The following is an 18170-nucleotide window of genomic DNA, read 5'->3' as shown; positions in this document are numbered from 1 at the left end:
TGGTCATTGTTTCAATCAATCAGTCAATCAATCCTCCTGTGTCCTGAAGGGCCAATCAGCTGGCGGGCCCCTCCGTCCGTCTCCATGACAACCCCCGGTTGGTATTCCGTCGCCTGCTCCTCCTCTTCTCTCTGACGGACAGCGAGGAGGAGGAGGAGCGCCAGGGACCCCCGCTGTGGACCACCATGCTGATGGTCAGCTCTGGACGTCTGGCCTTCCCTCACTACACCGTCCAGAGATGTACCAGACTGTTCCTGGACCGAGAGGACCTTCTGAGGTAAGCCTGACCTCAATACACCGTTCACAGGCTGGTCCTGGACAGAGAGGACCTCCTGAGGTAAGCCTGACCTCACTACACCGTCCACAGGCTGTTCCTGGACAGAGAGGAGCTCCTGAGGTAACCAGCATTAAGAAGTTAAAGTTACCTTTGAACAGCCTCTGAGTTGGTTAAAGTTACCTTTGAACAGCCACTGAGTTGGTTAAAGTTACCTTTGAACACTGAGTTGGTTAAAGTTACCTTTGAACAGCCACTGAGTTGGTTAAAGTTACCTTTGAACAGCCACTGAGTTGGTTAAAGTTACCTTTGAACACTGAGTTGGTTAAAGTTACCTTTGAACAGCCTCTGAGTTGGTTAAAGTGACCTTAGAACAGCCTCTGAGTTGGTTAAAGTTACCTTTGAACAGCCACTGAGTTGGTTAAAGTTACCTTTGAACACTGAGTTGGTTAAAGTTACCTTTGAAGACTGAGTTGGTTAAAGTTACCTTTGAACACTGAGTTGGTTAAAGTTACCTTTGAACAGCCACTGAGTTGGTTAAAGTTACCTTTGAACACTGAGTTGGTTAAAGTTACCTTTGAACAGCCACTGAGTTGGTTAAAGTTACCTTTGAACACTGAGTTGGTTAAAGTTACCTTTGAACAGCCACTGAGTTGGTTAAAGTTACCTTTGAACAGCCTCTGAGTTGGTTAAAGTTACCTTTGAACACTGAGTTGGTTAAAGTTACCTTTGAACAGCCTCTGAGTTGGTTAAAGTTACCTTTGAACACTGAGTTGGTTAAAGTTACCTTTGAACAGCCTCTGAGTTGGTTAAAGTTACCTTTGAACAGCCACTGAGTTGGTTAAAGTTACCTTTGAACAGCCTCTGAGTTTGTTAAAGTTACCTTTGAACACTGAGTTGGTTAAAGTTACCTTTGAACAGCCACTGAGTTGGTTAAAGTTACCTTTGAACAGCCTCTGAGTTGGTTAAAGTTACCTTTGAACACTGAGTTGGTTAAAGTTACCTTTGAACACTGAGTTGGTTAAAGTTACCTTTGAACACTGAGTTGGTTAAAGTTACCTTTGAACAGCCTCTGAGTTGGTTAAAGTTACCTTTGAACAGCCACTGAGTTGGTTAAAGTTACCTTTGAACACTGAGTTGGTTAAAGTTACCTTTGAACAGCCTCTGAGTTGGTTAAAGTTACCTTTGAACAGCCTCTGAGTTGGTTAAAGTTACCTTTGAACACTGAGTTGGTTAAAGTTACCTTTGAACAGCCACTGAGTTGGTTAAAGTTACCTTTGAACACTGAGTTGGTTAAAGTTACCTTTGAACAGCCTCTGAGTTGGTTAAAGTTACCTTTGAACAGCCTCTGAGTTGGTTAAAGTTACCTTTGAACACTGAGTTGGTTAAAGTTACCTTTGAACACTGAGTTGGTTAAAGTTACCTTTGAACACTGAGTTGGTTAAAGTTACCTTTGAACAGCCACTGAGTTGGTTAAAGTTACCTTTGAACAGCCACTGAGTTGGTTAAAGTTACCTTTGAACACTGAGTTGGTTAAAGTTACCTTTGAACAGCCACTGAGTTGGTTAAAGTTACCTTTGAACAGCCACTGAGTTGGTTAAAGTTACCTTTGAACAGCCACTGAGTTGGTTAAAGTTACCTTTGAACAGCCACTGAGTTGGTTAAAGTTACCTTTGAACAGCCACTGAGTTGGTTAAAGTTACCTTTGAACAGCCACTGAGTTGGTTAAAGTTACCTTTGAACAGCCTCTGAGTTGGTTAAAGTTACCTTTGAACAGCCTCTGAGTTGGTTAAAGTTACCTTTGAACAGCCACTGAGTTGGTTAAAGTTACCTTTGAACAGCCACTGAGTTGGTTAAAGTTACCTTTGAACAGCCACTGAGTTGGTTAAAGTTACCTTTGAACAGCCACTGAGTTGGTTAAAGTTACCTTTGAACAGCCTCTGAGTTGGTTAAAGTTACCTTTGAACAGCCACTGAGTTGGTTAAAGTTACCTTTGAACAGCCTCTGAGTTGGTTAAAGTTACCTTTGAACACTGAGTTGGTTAAAGTTACCTTTGAACAGCCTCTGAGTTGGTTAAAGTTACCTTTGAACACTGAGTTGGTTAAAGTTACCTTTGAACACTGAGTTGGTTAAAGTTACCTTTGAACACTGAGTTGGTTAAAGTTACCTTTGAACAGCCTCTGAGTTGATTAAAGTTACCTTTGAACACTGAGTTGGTTAAAGTTACCTTTGAACAGCCTCTGAGTTGGTTAAAGTTACCTTTGAACAGCCTCTGAGTTGGTTAAAGTTACCTTTGAATACTGAGTTGGTTAAAGTTACCTTTGAACAGCCTCTGAGTTGGTTAAAGTTACCTTTGAACACTGAGTTGGTTAAAGTTACCTTTGAACAGCCTCTGAGTTGGTTAAAGTTACCTTTGAACAGCCTCTGAGTTGATTAAAGTTACCTTTGAACAGCCTCTGAGTTGGTTAAAGTTACCTTTGAACAGCCACTGAGTTGGTTAAAGTTACCTTTGAACAGCCTCTGAGTTGGTTAAAGTTACCTTTGAACACTGAGTTGGTTAAAGTTACCTTTTTAACAGCCTCTGAGTTGGTTAAAGTTACCTTTGAACAGCCTCTGAGTTGGTTAAAGTTACCTTTGAACACTGAGTTGGTTGAAGTTACCTTTGAACAGCCTCTGAGTTGGTTAAAGTTACCTTTGAACAGCCACTGAGTTGGTTAAAGTTACCTTTGAACACTGAGTTGGTTAAAGTTACCTTTGAACAGCCTCTGAGTTGGTTAAAGTTACCTTTGAACAGCCTCTGAGTTGATTAAAGTTACCTTTGAACAGCCTCTGAGTTGGTTAAAGTTACCTTTGAACACTGAGTTGGTTAAAGTTACCTTTGAACAGCCTCTGAGTTGGTTAAAGTTACCTTTGAACAGCCTCTGAGTTGGTTAAAGTTACCTTTGAACACTGAGTTGGTTAAAGTTACCTTTGAACAGCCTCTGAGTTGGTTAAAGTTACCTTTGAACACTGAGTTGGTTAAAGTTACCTTTGAACAGCCTCTGAGTTGGTTAAAGTTACCTTTGAACAGCCTCTGAGTTGATTAAAGTTACCTTTGAACAGCCACTGAGTTGGTTAAAGTTACCTTTGAACACTGAGTTGGTTAAAGTTACCTTTGAACAGCCTCTGAGTTGGTTAAAGTTACCTTTGAACAGCCTCTGAGTTGATTAAAGTTACCTTTGAACAGCCACTGAGTTGGTTAAAGTTACCTTTGAACAGTGTCTGAGTTGGTTAAAGTAACCTTTGAACACTGAGTTGGTTAAAGTTACCTTTGAACAGCCACTGAGTTGGTTAAAGTTACCTTTGAACACTGAGTTGGTTAAAGTTACCTTTGAACACTGAGTTGGTTAAAGTTACCTTTGAACAGCCTCTGAGTTGGTTAAAGTTACCTTTGAACAGCCTCTGAGTTGGTTAAAGTTACCTTTGAACAGCCTCTGAGTTGGTTAAAGTTACCTTTGAACAGCCTCTGAGTTGGTTAAAGTTACCTTTGAACACTGAGTTGGTTAAAGTTACCTTTGAACAGCCTCTGAGTTGGTTAAAGTTACCTTTGAACAGCATCCGAGTTGGTTAAAGTTACCTTTGAAGACTGAGTTGGTTAAAGTTACCTTTGAACAGCCTCTGAGTTGGTTAAAGTTACCTTTGAACACTGAGTTGGTTAAAGTTACCTTTGAACAGCCACTGAGTTGGTTAAAGTTACCTTTGAACACTGAGTTGGTTAAAGTTACCTTTGAACAGCCTCTGAGTTGGTTAAAGTTACCTTTGAACAGCATCCGAGTTGGTTAAAGTTACCTTTGAACAGCCACTGAGTTGGTTAAAGTTACCTTTGAACACTGAGTTGGTTAAAGTTACCTTTGAACAGCCTCTGAGTTGGTTAAAGTTACCTTTGAACAGCATCCGAGTTGGTTAAAGTTACCTTTGAACAGCCACTGAGTTGGTTAAAGTTACCTTTGAACACTGAGTTGGTTAAAGTTACCTTTGAACAGCCTCTGAGTTGGTTAAAGTTACCTTTGAACACTGAGTTGGTTAAAGTTACCTTTGAACAGCCACTGAGTTGGTTAAAGTTACCTTTGAACAGCCTCTGAGTTTGTTAAAGTTACCTTTGAACACTGAGTTGGTTAAAGTTACCTTTGAACAGCCACTGAGTTGGTTAAAGTTACCTTTGAACAGCCTCTGAGTTGGTTAAAGTTACCTTTGAACACTGAGTTGGTTAAAGTTACCTTTGAACACTGAGTTGGTTAAAGTTACCTTTGAACACTGAGTTGGTTAAAGTTACCTTTGAACAGCCTCTGAGTTGGTTAAAGTTACCTTTGAACAGCCACTGAGTTGGTTAAAGTTACCTTTGAACACTGAGTTGGTTAAAGTTACCTTTGAACAGCCTCTGAGTTGGTTAAAGTTACCTTTGAACAGCCTCTGAGTTGGTTAAAGTTACCTTTGAACAGCCTCTGAGTTGGTTAAAGTTACCTTTGAACACTGAGTTGGTTAAAGTTACCTTTGAACAGCCACTGAGTTGGTTAAAGTTACCTTTGAACACTGAGTTGGTTAAAGTTACCTTTGAACAGCCTCTGAGTTGGTTAAAGTTACCTTTGAACAGCCTCTGAGTTGGTTAAAGTTACCTTTGAACACTGAGTTGGTTAAAGTTACCTTTGAACACTGAGTTGGTTAAAGTTACCTTTGAACACTGAGTTGGTTAAAGTTACCTTTGAACAGCCACTGAGTTGGTTAAAGTTACCTTTGAACAGCCACTGAGTTGGTTAAAGTTACCTTTGAACACTGAGTTGGTTAAAGTTACCTTTGAACAGCCACTGAGTTGGTTAATGTTACCTTTGAACAGCCACTGAGTTGGTTAAAGTTACCTTTGAACAGCCACTGAGTTGGTTAAAGTTACCTTTGAACAGCCACTGAGTTGGTTAAAGTTACCTTTGAACAGCCACTGAGTTGGTTAAAGTTACCTTTGAACAGCCTCTGAGTTGGTTAAAGTTACCTTTGAACAGCCTCTGAGTTGGTTAAAGTTACCTTTGAACAGCCACTGAGTTGGTTAAAGTTACCTTTGAACAGCCTCTGAGTTGGTTAAAGTTACCTTTGAACAGCCTCTGAGTTGATTAAAGTTACCTTTGAACACTGAGTTGGTTAAAGTTACCTTTGAACAGCCTCTGAGTTGGTTAAAGTTACCTTTGAACAGCCTCTGAGTTGGTTAAAGTTACCTTTGAATACTGAGTTGGTTAAAGTTACCTTTGAACAGCCTCTGAGTTGGTTAAAGTTACCTTTGAACACTGAGTTGGTTAAAGTTACCTTTGAACAGCCTCTGAGTTGGTTAAAGTTACCTTTGAACAGCCTCTGAGTTGATTAAAGTTACCTTTGAACAGCCTCTGAGTTGGTTAAAGTTACCTTTGAACAGCCACTGAGTTGGTTAAAGTTACCTTTGAACAGCCTCTGAGTTGGTTAAAGTTACCTTTGAACACTGAGTTGGTTAAAGTTACCTTTTTAACAGCCTCTGAGTTGGTTAAAGTTACCTTTGAACAGCCTCTGAGTTGGTTAAAGTTACCTTTGAACACTGAGTTGGTTGAAGTTACCTTTGAACAGCCACTGAGTTGGTTAAAGTTACCTTTGAACACTGAGTTGGTTAAAGTTACCTTTGAACAGCCTCTGAGTTGGTTAAAGTTACCTTTGAACAGCCTCTGAGTTGATTAAAGTTACCTTTGAACAGCCTCTGAGTTGGTTAAAGTTACCTTTGAACACTGAGTTGGTTAAAGTTACCTTTGAACAGCCTCTGAGTTGGTTAAAGTTACCTTTGAACAGCCTCTGAGTTGGTTAAAGTTACCTTTGAACACTGAGTTGGTTAAAGTTACCTTTGAACAGCCTCTGAGTTGGTTAAAGTTACCTTTGAACACTGAGTTGGTTAAAGTTACCTTTGAACAGCCTCTGAGTTGGTTAAAGTTACCTTTGAACAGCCTCTGAGTTGATTAAAGTTACCTTTGAACAGCCACTGAGTTGGTTAAAGTTACCTTTGAACAGCCTCTGAGTTGGTTAAAGTTACCTTTGAACAGCCTCTGAGTTGGTTAAAGTTACCTTTGAACACTGAGTTGGTTAAAGTTACCTTTGAACAGCCTCTGAGTTGGTTAAAGTTACCTTTGAACAGCCTCTGAGTTGATTAAAGTTACCTTTGAACAGCCACTGAGTTGGTTAAAGTTACCTTTGAACAGTGTCTGAGTTGGTTAAAGTAACCTTTGAACACTGAGTTGGTTAAAGTTACCTTTGAACAGCCACTGAGTTGGTTAAAGTTACCTTTGAACACTGAGTTGGTTAAAGTTACCTTTGAACACTGAGTTGGTTAAAGTTACCTTTGAACAGCCTCTGAGTTGGTTAAAGTTACCTTTGAACAGCCTCTGAGTTGGTTAAAGTTACCTTTGAACAGCCTCTGAGTTGGTTAAAGTTACCTTTGAACAGCCTCTGAGTTGGTTAAAGTTACCTTTGAACACTGAGTTGGTTAAAGTTACCTTTGAACAGCCTCTGAGTTGGTTAAAGTTACCTTTGAACAGCATCCGAGTTGGTTAAAGTTACCTTTGAAGACTGAGTTGGTTAAAGTTACCTTTGAACAGCCTCTGAGTTGGTTAAAGTTACCTTTGAACACTGAGTTGGTTAAAGTTACCTTTGAACACTGAGTTGGTTAAAGTTACCTTTGAACAGCCTCTGAGTTGGTTAAAGTTACCTTTGAACAGCATCCGAGTTGGTTAAAGTTACCTTTGAACAGCCACTGAGTTGGTTAAAGTTACCTTTGAACACTGAGTTGGTTAAAGTTACCTTTGAACAGCCTCTGAGTTGGTTAAAGTTACCTTTGAACAGCATCCGAGTTGGTTAAAGTTACCTTTGAACACTGAGTTGGTTAAAGTTACCTTTGAACAGCCTCTGAGTTGGTTAAAGTTACCTTTGAACACTGAGTTGGTTAAAGTTACCTTTGAACAGCCACTGAGTTGGTTAAAGTTACCTTTGAACACTGAGTTGGTTAAAGTTACCTTTGAACAGCCTCTGAGTTGGTTAAAGTTACCTTTGAACAGCCACTGAGTTGGTTAAAGTTACCTTTGAACAGCCTCTGAGTTGGTTAAAGTTACCTTTGAACAGCCTCTGAGTTGGTTAAAGTTACCTTTGAACACTGAGTTGGTTAAAGTTACCTTTGAACAGCCTCTGAGTTGGTTAAAGTTACCTTTGAAGACTGAGTTGGTTAAAGTTACCTTTGAACAGCCTCTGAGTTGGTTAAAGTTACCTTTGAACACTGAGTTGGTTAAAGTTACCTTTGAACAGCCTCTGAGTTGGTTAAAGTTACCTTTGAACACTGAGTTGGTTAAAGTTACCTTTGAACAGCCTCTGAGTTGGTTAAAGTTACCTTTGAACACTGAGTTGGTTAAAGTTACCTTTGAACAGCCTCTGAGTTGGTTAAAGTTACCTTTGAACACTGAGTTGGTTAAAGTTACCTTTGAACAGCCACTGAGTTGGTTAAAGTTACCTTTGAACAGCCACTGAGTTGGTTAAAGTTACCTTTGAACACTGAGTTGGTTAAAGTTACCTTTGAACAGCCTCTGAGTTGGTTAAAGTTACCTTTGAACAGCCACTGAGTTGGTTAAAGTTACCTTTGAACAGCCACTGAGTTGGTTAAAGTTACCTTTGAACAGCCTCTGAGTTGGTTAAAGTTACCTTTGAAGACTGAGTTGGTTAAAGTTACCTTTGAACAGCCACTGAGTTGGTTAAAGTTACCTTTGAACACTGAGTTGGTTAAAGTGACCTTTGAACAGCCTCTGAGTTGGTTAAAGTTACCTTTGAACACTGAGTTGGTTAAAGTTACCTTTGAACAGCCTCTGAGTTGGTTAAAGTTACCTTTGAACAGCCACTGAGTTGGTTAAAGTTACCTTTGAACAGCTTCTGAGTTGATTAAAGTTACCTTTGAACAGCCACTGAGTTGGTTAAAGTTACCTTTGAACAGCCACTGAGTTGGTTAAAGTTACCTTTGAAGACTGAGTTGGTTAAAGTTACCTTTGAACAGCCTCTGAGTTGGTTAAAGTTACCTTTGAACAGCCTCTGAGTTGATTAAAGTTACCTTTGAACAGCCACTGAGTTGGTTAAAGTTACCTTTGAACAGCCACTGAGTTGGTTAAAGTTACCTTTGAACAGCCTCTGAGTTGGTTAAAGTTACCTTTGAACAGCCTCTGAGTTGGTTAAAGTTACCTTTGAACACTGAGTTGGTTAAAGTTACCTTTGAACAGCCTCTGAGTTGGTTAAAGTTACCTTTGAACACTGAGTTGGTTAAAGTTACCTTTGAACAGCCTCTGAGTTGGTTAAAGTTACCTTTGAACACTGAGTTGGTTAAAGTTACCTTTGAACAGCCTCTGAGTTGGTTAAAGTTACCTTTGAACACTGAGTTGGTTAAAGTTACCTTTGAACACTGAGTTGGTTAAAGTTACCTTTGAACACTGAGTTGGTTAAAGTTACCTTTGAACAGCCTCTGAGTTGGTTAAAGTTACCTTTGAACACTGAGTTGGTTAAAGTTACCTTTGAACAGCCTCTGAGTTGATTAAAGTTACCTTTGAACACTGAGTTGGTTAAAGTTACCTTTGAACAGCCTCTGAGTTGGTTAAAGTTACCTTTGAACAGCCTCTGAGTTGGTTAAAGTTACCTTTGAACAGCCACTGAGTTGGTTAAAGTTACCTTTGAACACTGAGTTGGTTAAAGTTACCTTTGAACACTGAGTTGGTTAAAGTTACCTTTGAACAGCCTCTGAGTTGGTTAAAGTTACCTTTGAACAGCCTCTGAGTTGGTTAAAGTTACCTTTTGAACAGCCTCTGAGTTGGTTAAAGTTACTTTTGAACACTGAGTTGGTTAAAGTTACCTTTGAACAGCCACTGAGTTGGTTAAAGTTACCTTTGAACAGCCACTGAGTTGGTTAAAGTTACCTTTGAACAGCCACTGAGTTGGTTAAAGTTACCTTTGAACAGCCACTGAGTTGGTTAAAGTTACCTTTGAACAGCCACTGATTTGGTTAAAGTTACCTTTGAACAGCCACTGAGTTGGTTAAAGTTACCTTTGAACAGCCACTGAGTTGGTTAAAGTTACTTTTGAACAGCCACTGAATTGGTTAAAGTTACCTTTGAACAGCCTCTGAGTTGGTTAAAGTTACCTTTGAACAGCCACTGAGTTGGTTAAAGTTACCTTTGAACAGCCACTGAGTTGGTTAAAGTTACCTTTGAACAGCCACTGAGTTGGTTAAAGTTACCTTTGAACAGCCACTGAGTTGGTTAAAGTTACCTTTGAACAGCCTCTGAGTTGGTTAAAGTTACCTTTGAACAGCCACTGAGTTGGTTAAAGTTACCTTTGAACAGCCACTGATTTGGTTAAAGTTACCTTTGAACAGCCACTGAGTTGGTTAAAGTTACCTTTGAACAGCCACTGATTTGGTTAAAGTTACCTTTGAACAGCCACTGAGTTGGTTAAAGTTACCTTTGAACAGCCACTGAGTTGGTTAAAGTTACCTTTGAACAGCCACTGATTTGGTTAAAGTTACCTTTGAACAGCCACTGATTTGGTTAAAGTTACCTTTGAACAGCCACTGATTTGGTTAAAGTTACCTTTGAACAGCCACTGATTTGGTTAAAGTTACCTTTGAACAGACACTGCACCGACTGATTGCTTATCATGAAAATCCACTAACCCAACTAAAACGGTGTAATCGCTGGTCGTAGTATTCCAAGTATTCCATAGTGGCGACCACAACAACAGACCGGGAAGCGCACGGCTTCCTCCTCTGGCAGCTTCTCCATTGTAAACAATGGGACTCAATTTCCCAGAACCCTTTGCACGCTGATGCAACTTTTCAACTGATTTAAAACGTGGATTAAACAATGAAAACATAACTCGGGCAACTCGCGAATCGCAGGGAAAGTGTTGAATTACATTCAATTAGCTCGAGCAACTCGTGTTTAGAAATGTTAAGAGGTGAGCCCAAGCTATAATAATCAGTTGAGAAAAAACGTTTACTGCCGTAACCACGTTCAGCCAAAAATCACTATCTATATCTATATTTATTATTATGTCTATCTATACTATCTATATCTATATTTATTAACAGGTATGAGGCAGCAGTCCACGCGCAACAGGAAGTGAGGTCATCAATGCAGGCGGGGCAGTGGGAGGAGTCTCTGGAGCTCTACTGTGCTGCTAAAAGAAGCTGGCAGCGAATCAGAGACACCCAGGACCTCAGGTGATTTTATCAGCCAATCAGAGACACCCAGGACCTCATTTTTGTGATTTTATCCCATAGGCTGAACAGTACTCACATTTCCAGTCCATTTGGTTCCATTGGTTCCGTTACACTCTCAGAATTACAGACCCTTAACCCTTAGAAGGTGAAAGACGCCAATTGGCGTCTTCATCAGAATTCCGTAAATGATCAATGACGCCAATTGGCGTCTTCAGAGTTTTTGATTAATCTAAACATATTAATATGCTCCGAAGCGCTGTTTAAATTCCTGAGCTTATATTCCAACTACATTACCCAGAAAACCCGTGTCACGTGACACACGTGTACGTGTTGCCATTGGAAGCTGGTCCCACCCCCTGTAAACAGTGGGGGCAGAGGGAGTCTTCATAGTTTATTGTTTTGCCGTCTCGCCCGAGCGATTTTCTAGCAGAAAAAGTTGAAAGCAGTACTATTTATTTGAGCGAGTTTTGTGGTAGTAGTATTGATCCATACGCGTCCCAGTCGCCTTCTCCAGGCGGAGTAGCCCTGGTCCAGTGCTTACAGCGAGACTCGCTGCTCCCTCCCTCCTTTTTTCATTGTCTCCCCATCGTCGTCCGATGAGCTATACCGGGAAACCATTGAAGAAGACGATCAACCCGGAATGTTTTGAGGTAATCTTATTGTAGAAAATGCCCTTCTATAGTGATCAGAAATCATAAGATGATCGCTACAAATAGATGCTTGGATAATTACTACTACTAGTCAGATCATGACGCCAGAATGACTCACCACGATGGCCCCCAGCCATTAGCCAGCACCAAAGGTGCTGGCTAATGGGGGGGTTGGTGCATTGGTGCTGGCTAATGGCTGGAGGGGGGGTTGGTGTCGATCGGTTGGTTGGTGCAGTACAAATGTATCGTAGCAGGCATGCACGCATGGCAGTACAAGTATTTTATATTGTAGCGTGCCTTATAGGCGATCTGATCTTTAGAGTAATGTTCGCTCCTTTTATTTACTGTCTACAAAGACGGAGAACAAACATGCATCGTTTACTGAAGCAACGCGTGGTTATGATGACGTTGCTACAAGGATCGGAGGGGGGACGGGGAGTGAAGCTAACAGTAGCGTATTATATAAGATCTGTATGACGTTTCATTGACGTCTGAGCTTGCATGATAATCGCATTCATTGTATATTGTATACAATCATGATTGTACATTGTTTAGTGTGTCTCCGTGTGATGATGATGATGACGATGATGTCAGATAGCCTACGTCCCCCCCCCCCCCCCCCCCAACTGGCTATTGGCCGGGCTGACTACAGCTAAATGTTTATTTTTATATATTTAGAACTGGCATCAGATGAGGAGGAGGAGGAGGAGGATGATGATGATGATGATGATGATGATGATGATGATGATGATGATGATGAAGACGAAGAGTCAAGACTGCGATGGAGTTCTCCGACACTGAACCGGATGCATTCATTCATTTCAGTTGTTGTTTTTTTTTAATTTAGCCTACACACACACACACACCGTCAAGAACAACTGGAATGCAGTGGTTTGGGGACACTGGGGAGTTTGGGGACAACTGTTTTGTATGTAGGCCTATTTATTTTCTGTAATATTTATTATAATTGTATTATGTTAGTAGTCATAAAAAATAAAAGACGCTTTTACAATGAGTTAGACCTGTCATGGCTATTTTGTTCACTATTCTGAGGTTTATGGTTTGACTAAGCGAGTTTCAACTGTGATTTACTCTGTAACGGTAGATGGTAAGAACCCAATTTTTTGTTATAATACAGTATACATTCAAGTCTATATTTTGATACATATCATGGGCACAAAGTCATATCAAAACAATGTCCTTGGATGTGTTTTTTATCAAAACTGTTTCTTCACAACAGGTTTTTGAGATACATGCATGAATAGACAAGGTACTGGTAAGACTATGTAAACATGGTATATATCAAAATGTGCGTTAGAATGTCTAATTTATATGATGTTCCATTTCAGAGCTAGGGGGACTTTTAGCTGGATAGGTCAGATTGATCATGACTGACCATGCTATTTATAGATGGCAAAATATCTACAGTGGTACATGTGAGAAACTTTTTATTTCATTTGAATTGAACTAGACAACTCACCCTTTAAAATGAGATATTGCATGGCTATGTACGCCCAGCAGAAAAAAAGTTATTTAGAAAATAAAACTTCAACCGGGCATAACTTTTTTTGTTGTCCTAGAAACACTACCCAGTGTAAATGCAGGCTCTTTTAAATGGCTTCCAACACAAAAACTAAACATTTTATCAACTCAGTTCATTTTTTTTCCTGGAAGCAGACAAGCCAAGCTTTCTCTGAAGGTCTTTCGTTGTCACACATTCACAACAGAGAATTTTCAATAAATCATTCAAAAACGCCATTCTGCCATAGAGAAGTCTAAAAACTATATAGAAATCCTTGAAACTCTCAAAGAGTTAAGGGTCCATTTGGTTTGTGAGACTATATTCTATAGTTGAAGGTTTTTCAAACATGAAGATGTACCACTGCTATTGTAATGGTGTTGTAACTGTAGTGTCTCCATGCAGCCACCAGGAGGCTCTATCTGTGTTGTAACTGTAGTGTCTCCATGCAGCCACCAGGAGGCTCTATCTGTGTTGTAACTGTAGTGTCTCCATGCAGCCACCAGGAGGCTCTATCTGTGTTGTAACTGTAGTGTCTCCATGCAGCCACCAGGAGGCTATCTGTGTTGTAACTGTAGTGTCTCCATGCAGCCACCAGGAGGCTATCTGTGTTGTAACTGTAGTGTCTCCATGCAGCCACCAGGAGGAGCTCCCTGTGTTTCTACGTTGTTTCACCACAGGAAGTGTTTACACTCGTATTCTCTCCAGAGGAGTCGACGTCCTGCAACGGCTGCGGAGATACCAGGTCAGAGTTTACACACAACACGCAACACGTAGCATGTACACACTACACAACACGCACACGCAACACAACACGTAGCATGTACACAACACGCAACACTCAATACAACACGCAGCAAATACGCAACACAACACGTAGCATGTACACAACACGCAACACAACACGCAGCAAACACGCAACACAACACGTAGCATGTACACACTACACAACACGTAGCATGTACACAACACGCAACACTCAATACAACACGCAGCAAACACGCAACACAACACGTAGCATGTACACACTACACAACACGCACACGCAACACAACACGTAGCATGTACACAACACACAACACGCACACGCAACACAACACGTAGCATGTACACACTACACAACACGCACACGCAACACAACACGTAGCATGTACACAACACACAACACTCAATACAACACGCAGCAAACACGCTACACACAACACAACACGCTACACACAACACAACACGCAACACACAATACAACACGCAGCAAACACGCTACACACAACACAACACGCACACAACACGCTACACACAACACAACACGCACACAACACGCAACACACAATACAACACGCAGCAAACACGCTACACACAACACAACACGCACACAACACGCTACACACAACACAACACGCAACACACAATACAACACGCAGCAAACACGCTACACACAACACAACACGCACACCACACGCTACACACAACACAACACGCACACAACACGCAACACACAATACAACACGCAGCAAACACGCTACACACAACACAACACGCACACAACACGCTACACACAACACAACACGCACACAACACGCAACACACAATACAACACGCACACAACACGCTACACACAACACAACACGCACACAACACGCTACACACAACACAACACGCTACACACAACACAACACGCAACACACAATACAACACGCAGCAAACACGCTACACACAACACAACACGCACACAACACGCTACACACAACACAACACGCTACACACAACACAACACGCTACACACAACACAACACGCACACAACACGCTACACACAACACAACACGCTACACACAACACAACACGCTACACACAACACAACACGCTACACTCAATACAACACGCAGCAAACACGCTACACACAACACAACACGCTACACACAACACAACACGCTACACACAACACAACACGCTACACACAACACAACACGCAACACACAATACAACACGCAGCAAACACGCTACACACAACACAACACGCACACAACACGCTACACACAACACAACACGCACACAACACGCAACACACAACACAACACGCACACAACACGCAACACGCAACACAACACGCACACAACACGCTACACACAACACAACACGCACACAACACGCAACACGCAACACAACACGCACACAACACGCTACACACAACACAACACGCACACAACACGCCACACGCAACACAACACGCAACACTCAATACAACACGCACACAACACGCAACACGCAATACAACACGCACACAACACGCAACACGCAATACAACACGCACACAACACGCAACACGCAATACAACACGCAACACGTACACAACACGCAATACAACACGCACACAACACGCAATACAACACGCAACACGTACACAACACGCACACAACACGCAACACGTACACAACACGCACGCAACACGCACACACACACAACACGCATGTTATTTATTGATAGTGATTAAATGGTTCATTATGTGATTAAATTATGTTTAACAGGAAGCCGTCAGTGAGCTGAGGGCTCTACTGGCTCAGAGTGTTTACTGTCTGGACAGCAGAGGGCGCTGGTGGGACAGGCTGGCGTTGAACCTGCAGCAGCATCTCAAACTACCTGAACAGGTGTGTTAATTAACCTCAAACTACCTGAACAGGTGTGTTAATTAACCTCAAACTACCTGAACAGGTGTGTTAATTAGCCTCAAACTACCTGAACAGGTGTGTTAATTAACCTCAAACTACCTGAACAGGTGTGTTAATTAGCCTCAAACTACCTGAACAGGTGTGTTAATTATCCTCAAACTACCTGAACAGGTGTGTTAATTAGCCTCAAACTACCTGAACAGGTGTGTTAATTAGCCTCAAACTACCTGAACAGGTGTGTTAATTAGCCTGAAACTACCTGAACTGGTGTGTTAATTAACCTCAAGAATTGGCAGTAGAGGCCATCAGTCAGGGTCTCAGGTGAGGACCGCTCATCAGAGGGTCAGGGTTAGTAAACAGGGTCTCTTGTCGTCCCCAGGCCATCGAGGCCATCGGTCAGGGTCTCAGGGACCCCCTGGTGAGGACCGCTCATCGTCTCTCTCTCCACCAGAGGGCCGTCCGGATGATGGAGTCTCCTTCCTTTAAGAAGCTCCGCCCACAGCTAAGAGTCCTGCCCACTGTCAGCGTCCAGGACGTCCCACACGTGAGTCACATGACTGTTTAAGCTCCGCCCACACGTGAGTCACATGACCCATCAATTCACTGGTAGACAGGTTTCTGAACTGCCCACAGCCCTCCTATGAGACACAGACTGGTTTCTGAACTGCCCACAGCCCTCCTATGAGACACAGACTGGTTTCTGAACTGCCCACAGCCCTCCTATGAGACACAGACTGGTTTCTGAACTGCCCACAGCCCTCCTATGAGACAGACTGGTTTCTGGACTGCCCACAGCCCTCCTATGAGACAGAGACTGGTTTCTGGACTGCCCACAGCCCTCCTATGAGACAGAGACTGGTTTCTGGACTGCCCACAGCCCTCCTATGAGACACAGACTGGTTTCTGGACTGCCCACAGCCCTCCTATGAGACACAGACTGGTTTCTGAACTGCCCACATCCCTCCTATGAGACACAGACTGGTTTCTGAACTGCCCACAGCCCTCCTACGAGACACAGACTGGTTTCTGAACTGCCCACAGCCCTCCTATGAGACACAGAATGGTTTCTGAACTGCCCACAGCACACATACTGGTTTCTGAACCGCCTAAAGCCCTCCTATGAGACACATACTGGTTTCTGAACCGCCTAAAGCCCTCCTATGAGACACAGACTGGTTTCTGAACTGCCCACAGCCCTCCTATGAGACACAGACTGGTTTCTGAACCGCCCACAGCCCTCCTATGAGACACAGACTGGTTTCTGCACTGCCCACAGCCCTCCTATGAGACACAGACTGGTTTCTGAACCGCCCACAGCCCTCCTATGAGACACAGACTGGTTTCTGCACTGCCCACAGCCCTCCTATGAGACACAGACTGGTTTCTGAACCGCCCACAGCCCTCCCAAAAAATGGTGCTATTTTATCATGAACATTAGTGAGGACAGGTTGAAAAGTGGTGAAGTGGTCCTTTAACTCGTTAGGTGACATCCTAACCCTGTTAACCCTTTAGGTGACCATCTGTGGACAGCTGTTTCCACACGAAGGCGGGACAGGGAAGAATGTGTTCCTCATGCAGCCACAGGGAGGCGCTGACGAGGCCACAGTCATGTGCACCGTGGAACAACTGACACTGGCACACTACCGCAGGCTGGGCTTTGACCAAGGTACTATTATTATTACTATTACTGTACTGTTACTGTACTTTACTGTGCTGTACTGTACTGTACTGTGCTGTGCTGTACTGTGCTGTGCTGTGCTGTACTGTAATAATACGGTAACAAGCCATTTGCACTTCATGCATGGCTTAATCTTTGAGATAAGCATAATGCTACTGGCAGGACCAACCAGGAACTATTTTCAGCCTTATCTTCACGCAATTAGCCCTTCGTTAAGTCCCTCCCCAACCCATCCTTGTCCAATAGGCACATGAGCAGCAAAGCGACTGGACAAGCTGTCCTTCTCACCCATAGAGATGCATGTTAACACCATGGAGTCCCAGGGCGGAGATCTCCGTCTTCTCACCCATAGAGATGCATGTTAAATGACAGGATTTCTCCATATAAATAATCCATCATTTCAGTAGCAATCCTTCAAAATGTCTTCTAAATCTAGTCGACCAGGCCTGCAGTAGGCTATGCACTGGACACGTGTCTTCTAAATCTAGTCAACCAGGCCTGCAGTAGGCTATGCACTGGACACGTGTCTTCTAAATCTAGTCTACCAGGCCTGCAGTAGGCTATGCACTGGACACGTGTCTTCTAAATCTAGTCAACCAGGCCTGCAGTAGGCTATGCACTGGACACATGTCTTCTAAATCTAGTCAACCAGGCCTGCAGTAGGCTATGCACTGGACACATGTCTTCTAAATCTAGTCAACCAGGCCTGCAGTAGGCTATGCACTGGACACATGTCTTCTAAATCTAGTCAACCAGGCCTGCAGTAGGCTATGCACTGGACACGTGTCTTCTAAATCTAGTCAACCAGGCCTGCAGTAGGCTATGCACTGGACACATGTCTTCTAAATCTAGTCAACCAGGCCTGCAGTAGGCTATGCACTGGACACATGTCTTCTAAATCTAGTCAACCAGGCCTGCAGTAGGCTATGCACTGGACACATGTCTTCTAAATCTAGTCAACCAGGCCTGCAGTAGGCTATGCACTGGACACATGTCTTCTAAATCTAGTCAACCAGGCCTGAAGTAGGCTATGCACTGGACACATGTCTTCTAAATCTAGTCAACCAGGCCTGCAGTAGGCTATGCACTGGACACATGTCTTC

The 18170-nt window shown here is 42.6% G+C and overlaps 1 protein-coding gene across 4 annotated transcripts in view; it reads left to right on the top strand.

The window, feature by feature from the left end:
* Window positions 1-18170, top strand: part of fan1 (FANCD2 and FANCI associated nuclease 1) — a 43057-nt gene that overhangs the window by 7601 nt on the left and 17286 nt on the right. For all 4 annotated transcript variants that reach the window (XM_079531233.1, XM_079531234.1, XM_079531235.1 and 1 more), the window contains exons 5-10: window positions 50-277; window positions 10425-10556; window positions 13362-13470; window positions 15249-15368; window positions 15769-15933; window positions 16902-17055. In XM_079531233.1, the coding sequence (XP_079387359.1) occupies window positions 50-277; window positions 10425-10556; window positions 13362-13470; window positions 15249-15368; window positions 15769-15933; window positions 16902-17055 (908 nt within the window). The remainder of the gene's footprint in view (window positions 1-49; window positions 278-10424; window positions 10557-13361; window positions 13471-15248; window positions 15369-15768; window positions 15934-16901; window positions 17056-18170) is intronic.

The sequence above is a fragment of the Electrona antarctica genome (assembly GCF_951216825.1).
Source record: "Electrona antarctica genome assembly, contig: scaffold_93, whole genome shotgun sequence".
Classification (NCBI taxonomy): Eukaryota; Metazoa; Chordata; class Actinopteri; order Myctophiformes; family Myctophidae; genus Electrona; species Electrona antarctica.
This window is presented reverse-complemented; position numbering and strand designations above follow the sequence as displayed.